At 53.5% G+C, this 15835-nt stretch overlaps 1 protein-coding gene across 2 annotated transcripts in view; it reads right to left on the bottom strand.

Moving 5' to 3' along the window:
* Positions 1-427: 427 nt before the first annotated feature.
* MKNK2 (MAPK interacting serine/threonine kinase 2) overlaps positions 428-15835 on the bottom strand; it is a 29141-nt gene continuing 13733 nt past the window's right edge. The window contains exons 5-13 of one of the 2 annotated variants that reach the window (XM_038740554.1): positions 12252-12331; positions 11881-11954; positions 11237-11341; positions 11099-11154; positions 10743-10838; positions 7077-7271; positions 6317-6481; positions 4035-4078; positions 428-3763 (exon numbers count right to left, since the gene is read on the bottom strand). In XM_038740554.1, the coding sequence (XP_038596482.1) occupies positions 3511-3763; positions 4035-4078; positions 6317-6481; positions 7077-7271; positions 10743-10838; positions 11099-11154; positions 11237-11341; positions 11881-11954; positions 12252-12331 (1068 nt within the window). In that variant the 3' untranslated portion in view covers positions 428-3510. The remainder of the gene's footprint in view (positions 3764-4034; positions 4079-6316; positions 6482-7076; positions 7272-10742; positions 10839-11098; positions 11155-11236; positions 11342-11880; positions 11955-12251; positions 12332-15835) is intronic. The other variant, XM_038740555.1, reaches the window with a different exon arrangement.

The following is a 15835-nucleotide window of genomic DNA, read 5'->3' as shown; positions in this document are numbered from 1 at the left end:
AGGTTGTCCCACATGGGGCTCAGTCTTAATCCCCATTTTACAGATGAGGTAACAGGCACAGAGAAGCTAAGTGACTTGCCCAAGGTCACACAGCTGGGATTTGAACCCATGACCTCTGACTCCCAAGCCCAGCCTCTTTCCACTGAGCCACGCTGAGAACCCACAATGTGCCAGTATGGAACATCGGAGCCCTGGCAGGCACGTGAGGGCCCCGTGCCAGCTCTAACCTAGCTAGGCCTTTTGGGCATCCCCACAAAGTGAGGGCTACTCTTTGACTGCTGCTAGTTGTCCGTGGGACCAGACCTCACAAGCAGATGCCCGCCCCGCCGAGCCCCAAGTCTCAACCTGCCTCCACCTTTAAGACCCAGGGACAGCCACAATTCTTTGGCTCCAAGGCCCCACTGGCCCAAACACCAGGTCTGTATCGTCAGTCTCAATGCATTTATTAAATTCTTACAAAACAGAATACAAAATTCTGGCAATTCTGGCATTGTCAGTCACGACTGTTGTTGTTATAAAGGAAACGGTGGAGCTGTCTGTTCACATAAAGTTCATAAAGTGCTTTTTTTTCATTTTTATTACATTTAACTGAAGTGCCTCATTTTAGACTCCAGTTACACAAACCAGCAGTGCGCCACATATTTATTTAGAATCAACTTTGGCAGTCTTCATTATCAACGTGAGGAAGAGATTCCCCCTTGTAAATATTCTCAGATTCACAGTCAGGCTTCTAAGAATTTTAAAGTTCAGATAGGACCTGCAAAGGGAAAAAATGACCCCCAAAATGAAAAATTCCTGATGGGATGCTGAGAAAGCAGGGGTGGGTCCCCTCCACTACACACAGAAATACACAATTTTAATCTCCATGGAAGATACTACAAAGGCTGGGCTTTAAACTGAAAATGATACTGAGAAGTGGTCAGTGTTTCCACACAGTCCGGATACTGGGAAGGGAGGAATTTCGGTCTTGGGAAATACAAAATCCTAAAAATCCTGAGCCCGTATTCGTCTTGGTGAATGCGACATCAACACACATGCCCCAACGTACCTCACCTTTACCCAGGACTGTCAGGGAGACTGCTGGCGTCTGTGTATGTGTGACAGAGACAAAACAAAAACCTTGATATAGCTCACGACTCCCAGGTTGAAAAGGAAAAAGCTGCTCAGTGCGGGGTTCTGAGAGCTTACACACCATTCAAGTATTCTTCAGAAAGAAAAAAAAGAGGGTCATTTTCCATTGTTTTCCTGTGGTTCTTTTTGTAATAATCCATGTGCACAGTCAAAATCATGGGCTTGAGAAGTCCTTGCTCACTTACTCGAGGTCAGATTCATCCCCAGACACTCTGCTTCCAATAGACTGTATGTGCTGCCCCTAAGTAGGCAGAGAAGGGAAGGTTCACACAGTTTAATGGAAACATTTGACCAGAAACCCACTCAAGGCCAAAGCGGGCGCGAAACCAAGGAGGGCAAGATACGCCTCTCCGCTTCCGAAGTGCACATTTTGAAAGAAAACCTGAGGACCTTACTTGCTTTACATCATCATGACCACCCACCACCCTGGGAAGGAAAAGAAAATTGCATAGTTTATTGCCAGTAGAAATGTCAGAAGATCATTTTCCTCTGGAGCTTCAGAAATCAGATTTGGAAGAGAAGGCCCAGACAAAAGTGTAAAAAGACCTGTAGCTCGCAACAGAGGCATCCAATCTGGAGCAATGTAGCGAGCCCATCTTGTCTTCCTGAAAGTCTCATGGAAAGGTGGGAGGGCCAAAAGGAGCGTGAGGCGAAAAACCAGGTCTGGGCAGGAAACCGGCCCTTTGACAGGCTCTGCCCAAGTGATCAATGGCTTGAATTTCCCCTGTCCCAGGAGTGGACTGCGGAGCCGCAACTAGCCACAAGATCTCAAAGGGAAGGTGTGTAGGAAGCCTGGTTGGGCTTGCCTGGCTGAAAGGGAGCTGGGTTTCCAGGTTTAACTCCTTCTCAAGCCCTCAGCTTCTGGGTCTTCTGCAAGACTCGGCTGCCTTGCACCCCCAGAGATTCAGTGGCTGCCGAGAATGCATATTAAGCTGCCGCTACGCCTGCTCCTCCACCATCACCTTCACTGCCCACAGACCTCCACCCAGCACCTGTTTTTCCTGTTCCCAGGACCAAGGAGTTACCAGTCTAGGGAGCCTTAGCAGCAGGCAAGCCACAACATGGATTCCCACGTGCCATAGCTGGCCACCGTGCCTGCTGCCTCCCCAGAACCACAGCCCCTCTCAAAACTGGGAATCCCCTGCCCACTGCTGGAACTCAGCTACTTTCCCGCCCTGACCCAAGGGCCAGATGTCACGGGAGCCGCCTGCCCCGCTGCTGCACCTCCCCTGGCCCGCAACCGCCAGAAGTGCCCAACCCACGTGATGAACCACTGCAACAGAACAAGCTCCTTGCTCCGATTCTTTTTCTTCCAGCAGTAAGCGGGTTCCAGCCTGAGATTGCCATCATCTGTGACGATGGGCTGAGCCCAACCCCGAAGAATCAAAGGCTACACCCATCCTGGCATCCGCTCTGGCTGCTCCAAGCCCGTCCTGAACACTTTCCAGCCAGGGCCCCTCCCCGGGGCCCAGTCAGACACGTGGCTGGGCAAGGAATCCAGCTTCCTGCCAACGTCCAAGAAAGCGGAGCCTTCTGCATTGAGCATTTTGTTGAGCACTGTCTCTCCCCAAGCAGCACCTCGCCGCCCCTCCCTCCCCCTCCCAGCACCGATGCTCGTCTCAAATGGGAAGAGGTCACGTGTAGCTCCCCAGGCCCAGTGAAGGGCCTGCACGAAGAACCACCTTCTCCCTCAAGTGCTGCAGGGTTTCTTCCCAGCTTGGATCGAATCGAGAGAGTAGGGTGGGAGTAGATCCCCTTCTCCCCCAGCACTGCCTCCATGACAGTCTTCAATGGTCTTTGGAAGACTTAAACAAAACATGATTTACAACAGCCGAGCGCTGTGGAATGCATAAGCTTCAACTATCCGGATGGGGAACGCCCCAACTTGAATAGGATGTGGCGGGGCTGGACGAATTGAATTGAAATGACGCTCCTTTGGCAGGCTTGACAGTCTTTCACAGCATATGAAGTGAGCAGGTAGTCAAAGCAGCTGCTGACAAATTATCCTTTGGTGCAGGAAACAAGTGCAAGTTTGTCGGTTGTTAAATATCCTTGAATGTGTCCTGGTTAAACAATTTTTTCACTTTGTCACAACCATTTTGGGAAGAAAAAAAATAAAGGAACACAAACACCTGCACGTACACCCGCCTTCCTCACCCTCCCCCGAAAAAGCCAAGTCCACGAGATCAGCCAACCTTGGGAACCAGCCAAAAGGAGCGAATCCTGATCTTGTTGCTAGCCAGTGAAACTTTCAAAAACAAACGACCCCCTCCCCCCGACCAAAAAACAACAACAAAAGAACGTCCCAGGCCCCCACCATTCAGGAGGAAGACATGATGTAACACAGGAGGGTACAGGGTAGAAGGCAGAACTGGAGAGTTACATGTGATCACTGACGAGGACCAAGGGCGCAATGAGATTAGCAACCGAGGCTCTCGTCATGCTGGTTTTTTGCCGCCGCTGAGCCAGCTGGGATTCGGAGGGGGGAGACAGCTGCATGGAGCATGAGGTAGCTTGGATGATGATTGGTCGATTCTTCTCCTCCGCCTCGTCCTCCTCATGCTGGGTTAGCTGGCGGTTAACAGCAATAGCTTCAGCTGCAAAGGAAGTAAGTTCTTTGGCACTGCTGTTCCTGGTAGGAAGAGTTGATAGTGGCGGAAAACAAATGGAAAAGCATTATTACGCTGCCAGTTCCCGACGGCCACCCCTACTCACCCCCCGACTTGGCTCGCAGTCGTTAAAAACCCTCCCTCCCTCTGTCCCTTCCTTCCTCCCTCTCCACCTGGCCCCAGCCAACAGGACTTGTTGGTTTCCCTTCTCTTCACAAGGATAGAGACGCCTCCCACCAACTGCACTGGGACCAGTCAGAAAGCCAAAGCCCCGACTGGAAAAAGCGACCTCACCTCTGCAGAATGATTGGCGTAGGGAGGGTGTTGTCTGGAGCACGCTGAGGAATGAGAGAGACACCAGTTGGTGTTGAGTGACTTCCCGTTAGGCCAATAAGCACGGTGGCCACCTTGGTTGGGGGGGGGGGGGGGGGGGGGGGGGGGGGCTCGTGCCACACACATCTCGCCCAAACTTCCCCCCTCGTTCCCTCACACCTCGATCCCTGCCTCCGCAACGCTGCCCACATCAGCCCTCCCCTTGACTCCTAACATACTATTTGCCCATCTCTTCTGGCCCTCTCATCAAGTAATGTTAGTACAATCACTCATCATACCCTGGACTGGATTACTGCACCAGCATCCTTTCTAATCTCCCAACCTCTTGTCTCGCCCCACTTCAGTCTATACTTCACTCTGCTGCCTAGATTATCTTTCTTCAGAAATCACTATTGGCACCATTCAGGAGGAAGACATGATGTAACACAGAAGGATACAGGACAGAAGACAGAACTGGAGAGTTACGTGTGATCACTGACGAGGACCAACGGCGCAATGAGATTAGCAACCGAGGCTCTCGTCACGCTGGGTTTTTGCCTCCGCTGAGCCAGTTGGGATTCAGAGGGTGGAGACAGCTGCATGGAGCATGAGGTAGCTTGGATGATGATTGGTTGATTATTCTCCTCTGCCTCGTCCTCCTCATACTGGGTTAGGCTTCAAAGCTCTCCATCACCTTACCCCCTCCTACCTCACCTCCCTTCTCTCCTTCTACATCCCAGCCCGCACACTCTGCTCCTCTGGTGCCGCTAACCTTCTCACTGCCTTGTTCTCGCCTGTCCCGCCATCGATCCCTGGTCCACGTCCTACCTCTGGCCTGGAATGCCCTCCCTCCTCAAATCTGCTGAACTTGCACACTTCCCCCTTCAAAGCTCCTGAAAGGTCACCTCCTCCAGGAGGCCTTCCCAGACTAAGCCCCCCTTTTCCTCTGCTCTCCAGTGGCTACCAATCGACCTGCGCATCAGGCAGAAACTCCTCACCCTTGGCTTCAAGGCTGTGCATCACCTCGCCCCCTCCTACCTCACCTCCCTTCCCTCCTTCTACAGCCCAGCCCGCACCCTCCGCTCCTCTGCCACTAATCTCCTCACCGTGCCTCGATCTCTCCTGTCCCGCCGTCGACCCCTGGCCCACATCATCCCCCTGGCCTGGAATGCCCTCCCTCTGCCCATCCGCCAAGCTAGCTCTCTTCCTCCCTTCAAGGCCCTACTGAGAGCTCACCTCCTCCAGGAGGCCTTCCCAGACTGAGCCCCCTCCTTCCTCTCCCCCTCATTCCCCTCTCCATCCCCCCGTCCTACCTCCTTCCCTTCCCCACAGCACCTGTATATATGTATATATGTTTGTACATATTTATTACTCTATTTATTTTACTTGTACATATCTATTCTATTTATTTTATTTTGTTAATATGTTTGGTTTTGTTCTCTGTCTCCCCCTTCTAGACTGTGAGCCCACTGTTGGGTAGGGACTGTCTCTATATGTTGCCAACTTGTACTTCCCAAGCGCTTAGTACAGTGCTCTGCATACAGTAAGTGCTCAATAAATAAGATTGATTGATTGCTCCCCCTCCCCATCGCCCTTACTCCTTTTGCTCTACCCCCCACAGCACTTATGTATATGCACATATTTATAATTATAATTCTATTTATTTCTAATAATGATGTACATATATCTATCATTCTTTTCATTTATAATGATGCTACTGATGCCTGTTTACTTGTTTTGATGTCTGTCTCCCCCCTTCTAGACTGTGAGCCCGTTGTGGGCAGGGACTGCCTCTATTTGTTGCTGAACTGTACTTCCCAAGCATTTAGTACAGTGCTCGGCACACTGTAAGCACTCAGTAAATACAACTGAATGAATGAATGAATGAATGAATGAATGAATAATGCTTTGGGGACCGGTCCAGCTCTCTGCCACCTCCAGATTTCAGCACCTGAGTTTGCTCGGCATCATGGGAGGGAATACACACAGCCCCTGCCCTCGAGATGTTCAGAAGCCTTGGGTTACGGCCCGGAAGATCCTGGGGACCAGTTTCAGGGACCGACGTGTGGCTGTGTGTCCCTCCTCGCCTGGCTCACTGAGATTTCTTGGAATGATCGCTCTCCGCCCACCCCCAGCTGACCAGTATTTCAATGCTACATCGGCGCAGGGAAACCGAGGCTCAGGGTAATGACCGACCCAGATCCAAGAGACCCTCTTGCCCCAGCGGGCTTGGGAAGAAATAAGAAATGGGTGTCAGTGCTCACCCCCTGCACCCATGGGTGCTGCAGGACTTGAGCTGCGCTGAGTCGCTTCTTGGCATCTCGAACCAGCAGTTTGGAAATGAGGTCTTTGGCTCCAAAAGATATGTGGGCCCAGTCCTTGTCGGGAAACTCGTACTTCCCTTCCTGGATGCTTTCAAAAAGCATGCTCTGGGAGGAGGGGAAAAAACAACAAAAACCCAAGACACCAGGCAGGAGCTCACATTACACAACCAGTCAGCATCCACAGGAGAGTCTCCCGGCGGGAACGATGGACGGCCCCGGGGCCCCCGAGACTCCGGGACGGAGATCCCACCCAGAGAAATCGGCCGCAGGGCCGGTGCTTTGTGCAGCGCCCCTCGTGCTCTCTCGTTCTTCCCAGCCCAGCGGGTGCCCGGTGGGGCCTGGAGAGCGACGAGCGGGAGGGGGGCCAGTGCAGGCCAAGGACTCGGGCTGTGACCGTGGATGGTAGCCAGGGTGGTACGGTCTAAAGCAGCGGGGGGCAATCATATTTATTGAGCCGTTAATGGTGTGCAGAGCACTGCTGTACTAAGTGCTGGGAAAACAGTAGCCGGGCGTGAATTAGACAAAGTCCCCGGCCCTCTGGAGGAAGTCACTCAGTTCCTCGCCCTCTGGGGCCGGAGACCGATTAAGCCCGTCCAGTGTTCAGTGACTGTGGCCAATTCCCCCGACCCCTGCCTCGAAATCCAGAGCCCAACAGCTGGAGGCCAGCCTGCCAAACAGCAGTGCCTACGGGGCCCCTCACCTGACAAGTGGGACAAGCTTCTCCCCGGTCCCAGCCACAGTCGCTGCCACAGTGCCCTACGAAAGGTGGGTAGCCGCTCAGCAGGATGTACAGAATGACTCCAAGGCTCCATAGGTCGCAGCGCTTGTCGTAGATGGTCGCCTCCTCACTGAACGCCTCCACTACCTCCGGAGCCATGTACTCGGCAGAGCCGCACTGGGGAGAGAAGAAACCCCAGGGCCGATGTGAGCGGCTCAGTTCTCAAATTCCCCCTCCCAACCCAGGAAAGCGTTTCAGTACTCTCTCTCTTCCATCAACTCCCTCTCTGCCTCACGAGCCTGGAACCTTGGCATTATCCTCAATTCACAGCTCCCGTTCAACCCACGAACTCATTCTGTCACCAGATCCGGTCGGTTCTACCTTCACAAACGTGACCGACACCCGCCCTTTCCTCTCTCCATCCAAACTGCCACTACACCGATCCAAATGCTTATCCTATCCTGCCTTGCCTATTGCATCAGCCTCCTTGCTGACTTCCCCGCCTCTTGTCTCTCCCACTCCAGTCCACACTGCACTCTGCTGCCCTAGATCACTTTGCCAAGAAAAGTTCGGTCCATGTTTCCCCACTCCTCAAGAACCTCCAGTAGTTGGCCATCCACCTCCGCATCAGATACCCCTTGCCATTGGCTTTAAAGCACTCCATCACCTTGCCCCCTCCTACCCCAGCCCTCTGCTCTCCTACTACAGCCCAGCCTGCACACTTCGCTCCTCTAATGCCAACCTACTCACTCTGCCTCGATCTATCTCGACGCTGACCCCTTGCCCACATATTCCCTCCGGCCTGGAATTCCCTCCTCCCTTGCATCACTGTCCCCTCTGCACTTGGTATTTGTGCAGCCCCATAGCACTTATGTAGATATCCGTAATTGATTTTAATGTCGGTCTCCCCTTCTAGACTGTAAGCTCCTTATGGGCAGGGAACATGTCTAACTCTGTTGTACTGTACTCTCCTCCGCACCTAGTAAGGCACCCTGCAAATGGTAAGCGCTCAATAAATACCAATAAATGGCATTTACTGAGTAATCACTGTGTGCAGAGCACTGTACTAAGCAGTTGGGAGAGCACAACAGCATTAGCAGGCACGTTCACTACTGACTGCTCGATTCTGCATTCACAACCGCCCGTGGCACTTACTATTATGATTATTGTGGTATCGGTCAAGCGCTTACTTTGTGTCAAGCAACACGCTAAGCGCTGGGGTAGATAAAAATTCATCAGGGTGGGACATGGTCTAAACGTACTCGACTCCACACCACCGATGCCTGGGTCATCTTCCCGAAGCGTCGCTCGGCCCGTGGACCCCTCCTCTCCTCCAGGTCCCCCGCTGGCTTCCCGTGCCTTGCCACACCAGACCACAACTCCCCCCCGTCAGCTGCATGGCTCTCCACCATCTGGCCCCACTGCCTTACCTATGTGGTCTTTTCGCCCGCTGTTCCCCAACCTGCTGACTTGGCGCCTCCCGCATCCAACCTTCTAGCCGTACCTCACTCCCGACTCTCCCGCTCCCGCTGCTCCCCTGGTTAGGAACTCCTTCTTTCCCCACATCAGACAGACTCCAGCTGTCCCCATGTTCAGAGCCCTCCCGACATCCTACTTCTGCTACCAAGCTTTTCCCCTACTGACTTTCCAGCCCCCAGAGCTCCAGCTTGAGCACTTCTGGACGTATTTACACCCTCCTCGGCACTCAAGGTATATGTGCGCTCAGTTATTGGTTTTGACCACTTGAGTTGCCAATATGGTTCGGTTTGCCTGTCATGCCTAGAGCAGGCACAAACAACTCTTCTCCACCGGAAACTGGCCTGCGAGTCAAAACAGAATACAAATACAAAACAGGCTTCTAACGCTGCTTCCAAGCCAGACCACCAAGCCGACCCCTGACAAGGGAGCCCCGTGCCAACCCCCCAAGGATTCCAGAGCTCAGGCCTTCATGAGGCAGCTAGGGCCGACCCATCAACCCTTCCCTCTGGTCAAGTAAGAGCCCTTTGGCTCTTATTCATCCCCCTCTCCCAGCCCCATGGCACTTGCGTACATATCTGTCATTTATTTATTTATATCGGCTGTCTCCCCCTCTAAACTGTAAGCTCCTAGAGGCCAGGGAATGTGTGTGTTTACTGTTATACTGTACTCTCCCAAGCACTTAGCACAGTGATTTGCACACAGCGAGCACTCGACAAATACGACTGAATGGACTGAATGAATTACGAGGAGCCGCAGTGGAACTCACGTGTTGCGATCCCCCTTTGCCTAGTACAGGCTGGCTACCTTTCTCAACCAGGAAAGGAGAGGGTCTGGGGAGAGCCTGCTGTGCTCAGGTAAATACCACTGGCCAGACCTCTGATCCTCATCACCTCCAACCCTCTCGAGTGGCCCAGGAAGCAAAGGTTTTAGAGACTTCATCTTGGTTCAGTTGGACCCTGACGCCAGCCACTAAAAGCAACTCCTTTGGAAGGAGAGGGAGGGGGAGGAAGCGGGGAAGAATGGAGGGAGGGGAAGGGAGAGGAGGGAAGGAGGAGGGGGAAAGGGAGGGATTTGAAGAACTGAAAGGAAGGCTAATTCGACCATATCCATTTTCAGCCAAACTGAAGAAACTGCTCGAGGAAGAGGCTGACGAATGAATGCCTGGGAATGGATGTAGGTGCACACTTTGGGGGGCCGGGGGGCAGGAGGGAAAGAGAGATAGGAGAAAGGTTAAAAAAAAGAAAAAAGGTCATTCCAGACAGGCTTCCGGGCAGGGAAGTCCAACAAAGTCCACTCACTCCCTCCTCTCAAAGCAAACAATCAGCTGTTCTCTGTTCCAGCTCCCAGCTTACTCCCTGCCTGACCCAATTCAGGAACAGGGGCCGCCCCACCTCCCCACAGCCAATAGGACCAGCTGTTGCTAAGGCAAGATGGGCGCCGCCTCCCTCCCTCTTCACTCTCAGGCCTGGCCCTGGGCCAGCCGCCAGTTTCAACAGAACCAGTAAGTGAGCCAAGCGAGCAGGTCTGAAGCATTATGTAACCACGAGGCCCTTCTAGAAGCAAGTCAGGACCCCGGTGTCCCACTTGGAAAAAGCCCCCGCAAACCCCAGGCTTCAGTGGTAACTCTGGGACGGAGGTCGACGTGAGTCGCTCGCTTGGGCCTGTCCCGCCAGGCCCTGCCCTGGCCCAGGCTTCCAGCACCTCCTCAACTGGGTAGCCTGGCCCCACCAGTGGGACCGGGCTGAGCTCGGCACCCACCCACCACCCAGTGGGGGCCCAGCAGATGCCCAGAGCAGGGTCGAACAAACCCCAGAGGAGACCCGGCTCCCCGGTCCCCCAGCTCCCTGACACCCCTGTAAAGAGACTGACCTCCCAGCTACATGCACTGCTGTCTGGGCCCTAAGCCTGCAGCCGGGCCCCAACTTCCTCACTCGCCAGCCCAGGGGCAACGATCTTTTGTCCCCAGCTCGAGAACGGCAGAGCTAGGGCCAAGACAAACCACGATGAGCCTACTTGGGTGGGTGGGCAGGCAGGAAGGTGGGGAGTCAGGGGTGCCAGGACTCAGGAAGACTGAGCCCCCAGGAAGTTGGGATCCGGCTGGTCCCCGCATCCACTCAGAGAACCGGAGCCCGCCCTCAGACCAGGAGATTTCAGGGAACAGGTTCTTACCGGTGTGAGCAACTCTGGGGTAGAGATGGGGGAACAGTCACCATTGAGCTTAATTCCACTTCCGAGGTCAAAGTCACAGATCTTCACTGGGGACACCTGCCGGGATGGTGGGGGACAGGTGTCAAGGGGACGACATACACTGTTCAAAAAGCCCCAACACTGGGAGCCCTCTACATGCAAACCCAAGGAGCATGCCCTCGCCCTTCACCCAAGCCCTGCTCCGACCTCTAACAGGCTTATTTCTGCCCCGGGGAAGGGAAAGGAAGAAGGAAGGGCCGCCTCAGGCCTCGGGCCCCCAGCCCCAGACTCTGTGGTCCAAGCCCAGACACAGGAGCCCTCCCTGCCCTCAACCTCACCTGCTCGGCGCTTTCACAAAGAATGTTTTCTGGCTTTAGATCCCTATGCGCTATCCCTGGGGGTGGGGGGCAAAGAGAAACGGTCAACCCCGAAGGGGCATGGAGGCAGGGAAGAATGGCCCGCAGTTAGCTACCCACCTTTATTATGCAAGAAATTGAGGGCACTGGCAATGTCCCGCACTACGCCGCTGGCCTCCAGCTCATTGAAGTGGCGTCTCCGGTGGATATGAGTCAGGATGGACCCTGTGGTGTTGAGTCAGGCCATCATCACCTTAGACTTCACCTCCTCCTCCCAAAGGGAAGCAGGGAGACCCCTCTGGGTCACCCCGCCCCCCACCACCGCCCAAAACACACACCTCTCCAAACCCTTGTGTGCTAGAACAAACAGGATCGAGAGAGGGGACGGAGAAGAGGACAGACCCAGCTCCAGGATAATCCACTGAGGCCGTGCTGGCCAGTGGGCAAAACGCGGGGCTGGCCAGGAGTCAGGAGACCCGACTCTGAGTCCCCGCTCTGCCCCAGGCATGCTGTGGGAACTTGGGGCTTCAGGCTCCTCCTCCCACGAACGAGGATCAGATCCTTGCCTCCCCCTCCCTCCCAGGAATGTTGCAAGCAAGAAAGGAGGAAACAGATGTGAAAGCGCTCCAGAAAAATAAAAAGCGCTACACAAATACAAGATTTCTGCAACTGTTCTCCAGAGGAATGAGGTGGTGCTTTCTGGGGAGGCGGGTCAGACTGGGAGCAGGGAAGGGGCCTGGAAAATCTACGTCTCTGGAACTCACCACCACGCATCTTCTCAAACACAAGGTAGAATCGTTCTTCCTCCTCAAAGAACTCGATCAGCTCCAGCACGTTCCTATGCACGTACACACAAGAGGAAAACAGGATGAGGAAGAGATGATGGGCTCCCTTGTGCAGCCTTCCCTAGGCCCACCACCAGGAACTGGGATAGGCAAGGCTAGGCCGGGCCTTTTTTCTAAGCTAAGCGAGGTGACAGCATGCTGGCTTTGCTCAGGGTAGACAGACAGCCCCTCCCCGCCAACCCCCACCACCCCTAACCCACGGGGCCCGGACCACACGAGGCCATGCTAGTTGGGGAAGCAAGGGGCACCCTGAGAAACGTGAGCCGGGAAGCCGACAAGCAGACACCTACCTGTGTCCCTGGCACTGGTAGAGCATCTCCACCTCTCGGAACACTCGGCTTCGGCTGTGGCCCAGGTGTTTTTCAATGATCTGAAACGTGTATGTGTGTGTGTGTGTGTATGTGTGCTGGGGGGGTGGGGGGAGGAGGGACGGGACGGTTTCCTTTGATGAATTTTCTCCCCCCAACCACCCAGAGCAACAGCACATTCAAATCCATCCCCCACAGCAAGACACTTGCTGCAAAGAGCCAAGTAGGGCCTCACCCCTTCTGGAGACTAGGCAAAGAGGGGGGATCCCAACAAGGCCAGAAAGTGGGGGATTAATCCAGATGGCATCAACCAATGGTATCGAAGCAGCATGGCTCAATGGAAAGAGCACGGGCTTGGGAGTCAGAGGTCATGGGTTCAAATCCCGGCTCCGCCAATTGTCAGCTGTGTGATTTTGGGCAAGTCACTCAACTTCTCTGGGCATCAGTTACCTTGTCTGTAAAACGGGGATGAAGGCTGTGAGCCCCACATGGGACAATCTGATCACCTTGTATCCTTCCCAACGCTTAGAACAGTGCTTTGCACATACTAAGTGCTTAACAAATGCCATCATTATTATTATTATTATTATTATCGAATGAGCACTTACTGTGTGCAGAGCACCGAACTAAGTGCTTGGGAGGGTACAATATAACAGAGTCCACAGCGAGAGTACCAGAGTGCCCATGTCATACCAGCTGGAATACTGTCACCTTCTTCCACCCACCCCAAAGCTGGTCTAAGCTTCTAGAGCAGCAGAGCAATCCCAGGTACTGGCAACCGTTCAGAGCAGCGATCGAACTGGCCAGCTCCTGCTTAGACTGTGTCCAACCTGATTCACTTATGAGAAGCAGCGTGGCTCAGTGGACAGAGCACGGGCTTGGGAGTCAGAGGTCATGGGTTCAAATCCCAGCTCTGCCAATTGTCAGCTGTGTGACTTCGGGCAAGTCACTTAACTTCTCTGTGCCCCGGTTACCTCATCTGTAAAATGGGGATTAAGACTGTGAGCCCCCCGTGGGACAACCTGATCACCTTGTATCCTCCCCAGCGCTTAGAACAGTGCTTTGCACATAGTAAGCGCTTAACAAGTGCCATCATTATTATTATTAACCCACTGCTTGGAATAGTGTTTGAGATACAGTAACTGCTTAACAAATATCATAAAAAATCAATCAATCAATCGTATTTATTGAGCGCTTACTGTGTGCAGAGCACTGTACTAAGTGCTTGGGAATTACAAGTTGGCAACATATAGAGACGGTCCCTACCCAACAGTGGGCTCACAGTCTAAAAGGGGGAGACAGAGAACAAAACCAAACATACTAACAAAATAAAATAGAATAGATATGTACAAGTAAAATAAATAAATAGAGTAATAAGTATGTACAAACATATATACATATATACAGGTGCTGTGGGGAAGGGAAGGAGCTAAGATGCGGGGGATGGAGAGGGGGACAAGGGGGAGAGGAAGGAAGGGGCTCAGTCTGGGAAGGCCTCCTGGAGGAGTGAGCTCTCAGTAGGGCCTTGAAGGGAGGAAGAGAGCTAGCTTGGCGGATGGGCAGAGGGAGGGCATTCCAGGCCCGGGGGAGGACGTGGGCCGGGGGTCGATGGCGGGACAGGCGAGAACGAGGCACGATGAGGAGATTAGCGGCAGAGGAGCGGAGGGTGCAGGGTGGGCTGTAGAAGGAGAGAAGGGAGGTGAGGTAGGAGGAGGCGAGGTGATGGACAGCCTTGAAAAAAATGGCCTAGGTGGCCTCTGCGCAGGCCTGCCACTGTCTCACCTGCACTGGCACGCACGGCCTCAGCAGACCTGCCCCCGACCAGCACACCAGCCTAACCGTCAGGCCACCCGAGCCCAGGATCCAGCCTCCTGAGGGCAGGCCAACCAGCCCCTCTCTCTTCCCGACGAGACAGAAGGAGACTCCTCTGGGCCTCCCCGAGCCTTTCCCTCAGGAGCAGTCCGCCACATACCCCAGGGAGAAGGCACCAAAGAAGAGCTCACAGGATCGCAGCTGAAGCCCAATGGCTCTTCCTGGTCTCTGAGCCCAAGTCCCTTCTCAGCCTCAGGGTCCAGGGTATGTATGACCTGCAGGGGAGGTGCTCCGTCTGGTCAGCTGAAAGCGCCAACGGGGCCAATGGTGCCACTGGTTTGTCTTTCAATGCTTTCAAACATCCCATTAGTGGGGACCGAGTGGCAGACATGGAATTAGCTAAGCAACTCCTGGGAACGAGACACTGGATCACATGCTGGGGAAGTACAACGGAAACGCGAGCTATGTTCCCTGCCCTCTAGAAGCTTCCACTGTAATAAGGGACACAGGTGTAGAAACAGTCACGAGCGGAGGGAGCAGCAGGTAGAACAAGGATACAACATTCAGCGGAAGAATACGTCGGGATTAACAGTTGTATGTACAGCTGATGCTACCTTTAATAATAATTATAACAACTCTGGTATTAAGCGCTTACTACGTGCCAAGCACTGTTCTAAGCGCTGGGGTAGATACAAGGTCATCAGGTTGTCCCTCCGGGGCTCACAGTCTCCATTTTGCAGACGAGGTAACTGAGGCACAGAGAAGTTATGTGACTAGCCCAAGGTCACAGAGTAGACAAGTGGCGGAGGCGGGATTAGAACCCACGACTTCCGACTTCCAAGCCCGTGCTTTTGCCACTAGGTGAAGCTGCTTTACACATGAATGCTGAGGATGGGCACGAATACACAAAGACTAAGGATGGCTGTTGGGATGACATGACTAGGATATCGTGAATTAATCAGGGGGTCCCCCGCACAACATGGCATTTCAGGTGGGATTTGTATACCCCTCAGACCCCTCTCTTTCAAGCCCCGTACTCGGTCTGTCACCAGATACTATCATTTTGTCCTTCACAACATCTCCAGAATCTGCCTCGGTACTTTGGATGGATAATAATGACGACTGTCGTATTTGTGAAGTATCTACTATATCCCAAGCACCTTACTAAGTGCTGAGGTAGATACACGATCATCAGGTCATCACTGCAGATGGCACCACCATCCTTCCTGTCTCACAAGCCCGTAACCTTGGTGCTAGCCTTGACTCCTCTCATTCAACCCACATATTCAATCCATCACAAAATCCTGTGGGTTCGACCTTCACAACATTGCTAAAACCCAGCCTTTCCTCTCCATCCAAACTGCTATCATGTTAATCCAATCACTTATCCTCTCCCGCCTTGATTACCATATTAGCCTCCTTGCCGACCTCCCTGCCTCCTGTCTCTTCACACTCCAATCCATACTTCACTCTGCTGCCCAGATCACTTTTCCACAAAAACGTTCCAGCCATGTTTCCCTTCACCTCAAGAACCTTCAGTGGTTACCCTTCCACCTCCACATCAAACAAACTCCTCACCATTGGCTCTAGAGCAGTCAATCACCTTGCCGCCTCCTACCTCACCTCCCTATTCTTCTACTACAACCCAGCCTGCACACTTCGCTCCTCTAATGCTAACCTTCTCACTGTACCTCAATCTTGCTGCCAACCTCTCGCCCACATCCTGCCTCTGGCCTGGAACGTCCTCCCTCTTC

Source organism: Tachyglossus aculeatus, chromosome X1 (genome assembly GCF_015852505.1).
Source record: "Tachyglossus aculeatus isolate mTacAcu1 chromosome X1, mTacAcu1.pri, whole genome shotgun sequence".
NCBI lineage: Eukaryota > Metazoa > Chordata > Mammalia > Monotremata > Tachyglossidae > Tachyglossus > Tachyglossus aculeatus.
Note: the sequence above shows the minus strand (reverse complement) of the source record. Positions and strands in the feature narration are given on the sequence as shown.